We start from the raw sequence: 9106 nt of genomic DNA on the forward strand, positions 1-9106 counted from the left end.
TCTTAAAATCGATATATATTTTTCAGTGATGTACGCGCATACAAAAAATATTGACGCCGTCAGCGTAAACGCAAACGTTCGAAAAATCATACGCCGTATGCGTCAACGTAACTTGTAAAAAAAGTTGGCGGCGTAAGCGTCAGCGCATACATTCTCGTAAACTCATTGTGTTTGCTAGGTGCCAAACATTCACACGGTATAAACCACTCGAAACAAACAAGTTTTATTTTGAATTTCCACGAAGAAACACAAACATCTGAAAGTGTTCATCTGACATTTTGCTGTATTTTGGTTCCAATATGTTTTTGCTCATTGAAAACATTCTTTCAACTGCAGCGCTGGAAGGTATTGGCGTGTTGTAGCGAAAAAAATACATTAAAAAGTATGCGTTGACGCTATGCGCTAAAAAACCGCGAAAACTTTACGGTGTAGCCTCAAGCGCAAACTATCCAAAAAAATGTAGCCGTAAGCGTTAGCGTAAACAAAAAGTCTACGCCGCAAGTCTGCGGCGTATACGTACATATCTGATATTTTTGTTTTTTTTATTTTGCATAGTGTTTTACCTCAAAGTTTCTACACACATTTAGACTGGTTTGTAGCTTTAGTCGATTTGTTTTGCTACAAAAGTTGCTTCGTGGTTGCAACCTGCATCTCAGTGATCAACAGAGTCCTCATTGAACTTTTAGATGTCAATATATTTGTTTTGTAAGGAAAGCAGTAGGTCTATTTCTCAGATTTCCATGCTATAGAAATGCTTGCATTTCGGTTGTTAGCATACCTTGTAAAAACCGCCCCCACCAGTGATTTTGTTGTAGTCTAAAACTCTCAACAACTGGAAATTCTTAAGCCATACTGTAGTAACTTTTATTTTAGGTCTATATTATGGTCTAATGTTTGTTTATATTTGAATTAATATTAAGGCTGTCTGACTACCTAATAAATATTCTATCTCACTTATCTAATTTAGCTGTCTGACTCCATCAACTATTTCCACACAATTGTTACCGGTAGTCGAATTATAATTTTAAGTTATCAGAAGGTGTTCATATAATATTGTAGCTGTAGGTCTATAATAACACAAATTGAATTTAAACATTACAGAATAGTGAAACTGCTGGACATTGAAACAGTATCACGAATTATTACATTTTAACTAAACAATCAATTTAGTGTTTTCTGAGCTGAGCTCAGCTTGAGCTGGCCTGATTGAGCTCTCGCCAAATGCAAACAAATCATTTTATTTTCTGTTCCCTTTTTTCTATTAACTTCGGGAGCAGTTTACATGGAAAATTACAGAAACACTAGGAAATAAATTTAAGTTAAAGTAGTTCACTTTAGTAAAAGAAAGGGAAACTTATATGACGAAATAATGGATCGCTACAATACTATCAGAGCTTTGGTTAATACGCTGCAAATGAGGTTCCTGCATGAACCCAACATTGTTTGCTTTTCCCACTATTTTTTTTGTTGATGCTTGCTCAATTTTGCTTGTTTAGAAGTTGCCATCTCAATAAACTGCGATATGCAAAGCTATCATACATTTTTTAATAACCCTATCAGTAGGGATACGGGGTTTTATGAGGACGCCCCACTTTATCAGCAAAATATTTCACAGAAGGAAATATGCTGCAAATGTGAACTTTCTTGACTTTTAGTTTTTATTCTTTGCGAATTTTCTAAACCTAAACTGGTCATTTTTCTATCTTCCTGCCCTTCACAATAAGCATTTCGTCTCAGGTGACTAGACATTTTCGTGCAATGCTAGCTATATATATGTTAATGTTAGTGCAATATGAATGGTAGTGCAATTACTTTGAAATTTAGAAATGTTTAAAAATGTCTAATATTAATGAGCACAAGTAATTTTTTGTTTAGTTTAGTTACAATTCAAAAATTTCAATTTTGAAGCTTTTTTCGGAAAATTAGAATACAAATCGACTTTCTGACGTTTTTTCATCTCAAACACTTTATTTCAATAAATTTGTTGCGTAAAAATTAAATTTTTATACGCACAATACACATGGCTATTACCTTGTAAAGTATTTTTAGCTCTGTGATTTTCATAGCTCCCGTTATTAGCGATTAATTAGCACGGGGCTAAGATAGCACGTGACGTGCTTTCCGCGTACGAAAACAGCTACTATTACGATAGGGTTAAAAACATTTTCTATTTAAACAGGTTAAACCTGGTTAAAAGTCTGGTTAAACTGGTGATTCTCAATCGCGACTCGCAACCATTCTTCCTGCGGCCTGCATTGATGCAACAAAAGTATTGTTTGTGCTACAAGAATTGCCCAAAATGGCGAGAATAGCCTACATGGTTGCCACATAACTTACAGTGCCAGCAAAAAATGCCTTGCAACACTACGGATACAAAGCTATTAGCTGTGTTTATCAGGGGAGTTACGCAAGACTCATTTGCGAGCAATTTCTCACTTTGCGTTTCATTCACTGCACAACAACACGAACTCGGAGACAACAGGTCTTCATGGACTCGTTAACAAGTGGCGGGAAGAGGATAATGTGACGTGACACTACTGATGTATCGTATTGAAATGTTATTATCATGTCGTGTTTGTGACCGGTTACCAGCGACATGATCAATGAATTTAAAAGCCGCATTTACGGTATCAATTTTTTCCTGTTCCTGATGGAAATATTAAATTTGCAACACAATGGCAATAAATGCATCTACCGCCCCTCCGATTCTTTTAAGCAGGAGCTGCTAGATTTGCAGTCAGATGTGAAGCTGACACAAGTATTGAAGTGTGATCATCTACTTCATTATTGGAGTCGAGTCGCAGAGGAAAAGTATCTCAACTTGATAGGTATAAAGCACTGAAAACTGCCTCTGTCCAACATAACTTACATCTGTGAAACACTTTTCAGCAAAATGATTGGAATTAAATTCAAATATCACAACCGATTGATGAACCATCATGTTAATCAGCGTAGTAGTAAAACATTAAGTTTCTCATTAAATTGCATTTATTTTGTTGCAGCCCGTTACAAAACCCCGAACCAGACTTGGCTTGGGTATAGAAAGCAAAACGTCAGTTTCATCTTTCTCAGCTGCGTTTTACGAAGAATTTAGATGCGTTAATTATGACGGAAGAGCAGATAACATGGTTGGTTGGTTTTAAATCTTTATCTTCAGACTGACAAAGCCTTGATAGGTTATTCCTGGTAGTTTCGCATACCTGTAGAGTAGAGGCTTTTGACGCAGGGCCGGTTACCGAGATTGACAGAGTGAAGTTTCCGATTGTTGAAATGAGGTTGCCGGGAATTATTCCATCCACTATACTTCTCACATTCTATGCTACTTATATAACAACATACTTAAACCTTTACATTAAATGAAAATGACATTGAATAACACAATATTACTATAATTGTATGTTTCTTTCTTTACTCAAAAAAAAGTTGTTAGAGGCTATTGGCCCGCGGGCACTTCTGCATTATCAAATCTGACATGCCTGAGTAAAAGTTTGGACATCCTTGCCGTAGGTGATCTTCGATGGAGGCTAGCATTACTTGGAACAGGTGCAATAAAGCCCGACTTGAAAACTGACTTTTATTCGTAACTTTTATTCGTAAGAAAAAATAATTAGAAAAAGCTCAAATCCTAAAAATGTGGAAGGGGGCATGGCCTCTTTGTCTCTTCCAGATTTTACACTTATACTGATACTGTATATTGTAACTTTATTTTTGGAAATATACGACTTTAATGCGTAAAACACATATTGAACACAACACATTTATACAATGTAGTTATAGTAATACCTTATGTGAAAACGTTTGCATGGTAGGTCTATGTGTTTTAAAAACTCCGATAACTCATTTAGACAGACCTTTTAAAATCTTCAAATCATCGATCCAGCAAATCTACATTTATGAACTCATAAATTAAAAAGGATGACATTGTGGATTCAACTTAACAGTTTCTTTCGATTATTAACTTACTATACTCTACAAGAAAGATAAATTGACAAAATTTTGTGCAACAAAATTTTATACAACAACATTTAATGTCAAATATTGCTATATACCTTGAAGAAGGCATGTTTTGCAACAAAATTGGACTCCACAACAGCGCAGTTCTTCAGTATAATGTATATACCGAAAGCAATTCAAGTTGACAAGACGTTAGATTGTTTTGGTTCACTTTAGGCAGAATAGAATATTACATTTCAAATTTTTCCTTCTTGATATTTCTTAGCTTTAAAGCGTTTTCTAATTTACATAAGAAAAGTCGCAAGAGACAATATTGCAAAAAGTAACATTGCATAAACGTTGAACCTCGGTGCACTGCCTCCACTGTTCGCGTTTATTTCCTCTGCAGTTTGAGAATTGCAACGGGTTGTATTGCAGCATGCTTCAACACAATCACTGAAACAAAAGTTAAACAAATAACATAAAAATCCAAATTAGGCCTAGTTCCATTCACAGTTTAAAACAAACGTTTATTTTTCTTACAGGGCTGTTAGAAACAAAGTTTTTCGTTTCATTTTTTACTTTGTTGTCTTGAGTTCGTTTGGTTTCCAAGAAATAATTTGTTATCAAGAAGCCTGGTTACAGAATTAAGTATCATGATTATGATTGTCAATAAAACTGATTGTTTCAACACTAGATTATCCCACTGCTTTGTTTCAAGAGTAAGTTTCCAAACCAACCAACTGTTGTGATTCCAAGCGATTTTGTTTAATTTTTATCTACTACATTAATTGCTAAAAGTATGTTACATTTGCAGGTGTTTTAATGAATCTATACCACCTACAAAAACCTGCACGATACATAACTTGAAGGGGTAGCTAACACGATTTTTCTTGTGATTTTTAAAAATGTACGCTTAAGAAAAGTGTTAAAGCTACTTAGGCATTTGCCACAATTAAGTGAAGTATGAAATAATTTATCACACATTAGCTCACTGCTGCTCCAAAAACAGCATATTAGCAAATAAGTCAACTAATCTAAAAATGGAGACAAAATCTTCAAAAACTAAAGTGTTTTTGTCTTACTCAATCGTCGCCATTCCCCTAAACTGACCCTCTACTCCTCTGCTTGCTTGGACGCACACATTGGAGCATTGTTCCTTCATAGTGCAAGATCCAACAGAAAATGTAACTAAATAACGAAACTGACATTGGTGAACACAGTATAAATGGTTTAGTTGCGCAAGAGCATTAAAAGAAGCAGATGGTATAACAAAACAACCTAATGTTGGATTTTTTTGAATTTTAGCAAATCATTTTTACGTCAGTTTTACTCATTGAATTTCCAAAGAGACTCAACAAACTGTCAACCGTAACCTACATCCAAATGATAAATTGATCACATGTGCCTTCCCCCAAGAAATACCAAAAAGCGCACAGTCTATTTAATTTAGAAAACAATAAAGCCAAATAGATCTGTTTGTATCATCTGTGTAACTCCATCATAGGTTTTCGATTAAAGTTTGCCAAAGCAAGGAAACAAAACCCAGGTGTAAATTGTACATAAAATATCCACCAGGGTTATTGATCACATCAAAAAAGTGAAAGATGGCAAATCAAAGCTATAGTTTTTTATTGTTCCCACAAATAGCAGCGTTAAGTAAACAATACATTAAAATATAATTGCAATATACTGTATTTGGCACATAGGCCTATCCTACAGAAACATAAAAGGCATTGTGCAAGAATGGAAGCAAGATTGTGGTGAGGCAAACGATCAATGTGAAAATAAAAAATCAAATCACATATTCTCCACCGTTACGCTCATTTGCAATGTTGGTTGCAGAGGTCTGTTTTATAACGTTGAATTACAATGGATGGCTCCAAAAGGGGACGTAGTGGTGAACAAGATAATTGCTCTTGACAAGACAAGAATGGAAAGTGCTAACAATAAGCAACCTCCTAAAATACTTGAATTTGTGAATGTCATGCCGAAACCAAATTTTTTTAGATTGTTTACACCAGGCAGAATATGTATTACAAAAAAAACAACTTCTTAATATGTTTAACAAAAAAATAAAAATATTACGAGTGGTTGATTTTGAATATTTATCCTCGGAATCTTGTACAAAGTCTGGCGCTTAACAATTGATCTGAGGGGTAAACGGAGTGAATTCAAATCATTGTTGCGCAACAAACAGGTGAAGCTTTATTGCAACAAATAATCGATAGCCTAAACTTGAAAAGGAAATTAAAAAACATTTTATATTTAGCATCTTGTCATCATATAATGGAGATTGATCATTGTGGCTGCCTTTTCTACTCTAGTGGAACCAATTCAATAGTCAAACAGTCTCCACTTCAAATAATAACAAAAGTGATGGGAATCAATTGAGAAGATGAAGTTTCAAACTGGAGATGGGAATGATGCCATGGCACTTATGTTAGCAGATTACACATCTGAGATTCTAAATTAGACGAAAATAACCTTTAAGCAAAATTGACTCAAAGTGATTATTTTGAGACAACTAAATTGTGAACTATTTGCCTCCTACGAAATGCTCTTCAGGAGAATCCATTTTGAGACTTATAGTAGACCAACGAACAGTTCTAGATGTCTGGAAATATCCATTTGTCTACTCACTGTATAAAGATCGAAGTGTTTCAGAGTCAATCTGACAATCAAAGAAGAGGGACTCCGCTGAAACAGCATTTTTGCAATCACAGCTTACCTGACTTGAATGAAAGCATCATCACTTACATCTGCACTAAGAAATGAATTTAGACTTTTCAACGTGTTGCCTGGTTATCAAGACAAGATAATTGTAGCCACTGCACTGAATAAATTGTCTGGTCAACTCTGGTACGGTACCTCGTTTTAGCTTTTATGGTAGTTTTAGCTTTTATTGAATCAGAGGAACCTGATGACATGAAATGACAAATGATTGCAACACTTGACAAAGATTCAACAGAAGCCACCTGAACATGCGTAAAGACAAGACTGTTTCAATAGCTGCTTGGTTGATCATATTTTGAATCAAAAACACACCTTGCTTCTTTGTAAAATTGAAAATATATCAAATGTTCTTGAGGGTGGTTTTAGATAATGGAATGATCAACAAAGTTATCTGACAGCCAGAAAGTTGGTGCAAAGAATCCAAGTTACAAATGACACTACAGAGAGTTGTGTGACATTCAATCATAAGTACAATCGTCATATAACGTACGATAAAGCTCAGCTGAAGTTCCATACTATGTAAGATGTGATCAAACACAGAGGTTGCTTTCCTGAATGTAAAAAGAGTACAACCATGGCCACCTAAAGATACGGCCTGATTTGTCACATTTTGCAGAAATTTCCAGGTTTTTCTAACTTTGGGCGAACGTTTAAATAAATTTTAATAAAAATTAGATGTTTACGCTTTTTTTATTCTTTTCCCCAGGTGACACAATAGGTTTTCACATCCTCACATGTTGAAAAACAAAGAAAATTTGATTTCGAAGATTTTAGTCAGACTGTCAATTTTTCAATAACAGTCTGATTTTGCGCTTTTCAACTTACTTTTTCTCATTTGCTACTGCTTCCCCAAGGCAACAAAAAAGTTTTATGTTATTAGGAAACCGCAAAAAGTAAAAACATCTCAAAAAATGTCAGTAAAACACTAGCAGTAGCTGTAATTAAAATCTGCAAAATGTGACAAATCAGGCCACATAAGGCCACAATCAGGCCACAAATCATGTGACAAATCAGGCCACCAAATCAGGCATCTCCAAGTAGCCATGGTACAACCTACTTGGCAACAACTCACAGGACGCCGATAAGTTAATAAGCCTTTTAGTAGCTAATGATCTGTAAAAATATACCCAAAGGTCAAAAATATTTTAAGCCATTTTTGTAATAATTATGCTTTGCAAATTTTAAATTTTATTCTATCTTGGATTTTTTTTACATAAAAGCAGTTTTAAACTAAAACGAACATAACAAACTCAATTCCCCATAATACTTATTATTGTCTTTCCTGGAGCATATTTAAGGGCCACTTTAGGTCCTAGGCTACTATCACATCGGTTTTCGTTTGTTTCTGCGTACATCACATTCAGATACTAACTGATTAAAAACCTTAACAGCCTGTTTCACTTTTTAGGATCATAATGAAAAGAAAATATTTTCTACTTACATTGATTTCCAGCAAATGTTATAACAACATCAGCTCTTCCACATGTGTCAAGATTTTCAGCGCATTCCCTTTCACTAAACTGAATAATATCACCACCTGGAAAGCCTTCTCCTGCTTTAACCCCTTCCTCACAAATCAGTTGTCCTCGACCGTACAGAGGAACCATACAAAGCATTGCAAAAGTTATAATACGTTTCATAATTAAAATTTTAGTTCTTTTGAATTCAACTTCTGAAAATGAAACTGACATTCTTTGTGAAATAGTATAAAACGTTACACAGTATCAAAATAAATTACATTGATTGATTGCTTGAAAGAGTTGATCAAGTTTCTCAATCTAAACTTGCCATTCCAGACAGTGATACCGTGCGCTTTTCTGACACACTTGAAAAATTACGTTTTACAAAGACTTTGTTTCATTAAATTTCATCCCGATACCAACAAAAAAATGTGGCCAAAGTGTTATCATTGAATCACTACCGAATAAAAGAGAATAAAAATAAGAAAAAAAAAATAAAGCAGATATTAAGTCATCATTTGTTTATTACGTTTGACAAGTTTTCTAAAAAGAAATTTGATAGAATTCTATCTGGTGCTGAAGTTTCTTATACAAAACAATGTATTATAAAAAAATTAAAAAACAATTAGCACACTTATCTATTTTCTAGTTCAGTTTCAAAAAATAATCTATACTTTTACACTTTAGAAATGTTAATTTTCCTTTTACGATTAATTGGACGAATCAAAAAAAAAAAACGACAATTACGTTTTGCATCATATCGAACTGTCATACCACAATATGAAAATATTGCATGAAAGAGAAACTTACACACAATATTTTGCAAGTACTTTTTTAGTGACTATATGCTTTCTTGTCAGGCTCTGTAAAATCAAACGCTACAAACTGTTTTTACGATATCCCACAAACGTCATCTAGTAAATCCACCAACGCAGCTGACTCAACTATTAAGTTGTTTTATTTTAACTGAACTCCGG

General features: G+C 34.3%; 1 protein-coding gene across 1 annotated transcript; it reads right to left on the reverse strand.

Moving 5' to 3' along the window:
- Positions 1–3691: 3691 nt before the first annotated feature.
- On the reverse strand, positions 3692–8346 carry LOC145782046 (uncharacterized). The gene is made up of 3 exons (XM_082593781.1): positions 8111–8346; positions 5019–5124; positions 3692–4389 (listed from the first exon to the last, which is right to left on the reverse strand). The coding sequence occupies exons 1-3, from the start codon at positions 8307–8309 to the stop codon at positions 4239–4241; spliced, it is 456 nt and encodes a 151-aa protein (XP_082449907.1). The 5' UTR covers positions 8310–8346; the 3' UTR covers positions 3692–4238.
- Between the last annotated feature and the right edge of the window lie 760 nt (positions 8347–9106).

The sequence above is a fragment of the Aplidium turbinatum genome, chromosome 1 (assembly GCF_918807975.1).
Source record: "Aplidium turbinatum chromosome 1, kaAplTurb1.1, whole genome shotgun sequence".
Lineage (NCBI taxonomy): Eukaryota > Metazoa > Chordata > Ascidiacea > Aplousobranchia > Polyclinidae > Aplidium > Aplidium turbinatum.

Excerpts from the sequence above, each read along its gene's own strand:
- LOC145782046 (XM_082593781.1), bottom strand. The coding sequence starts at position 8,309 with ATGAAACGTATTATAACTTTTGCAATGCTTTGTATGGTTCCTCTGTAC. Across the intron at positions 5,125-8,110 it reads AACATTTGCTGGAAATCAAT|TTACATTTTCTGTTGGATCT; the intron begins GTAAGTAGAAAA and ends TTCGTTATTTAG. Across the intron at positions 4,390-5,018 it reads AGGGGAATGGCGACGATTGA|TGATTGTGTTGAAGCATGCT; the intron begins GTAAGACAAAAA and ends CTTTTGTTTCAG.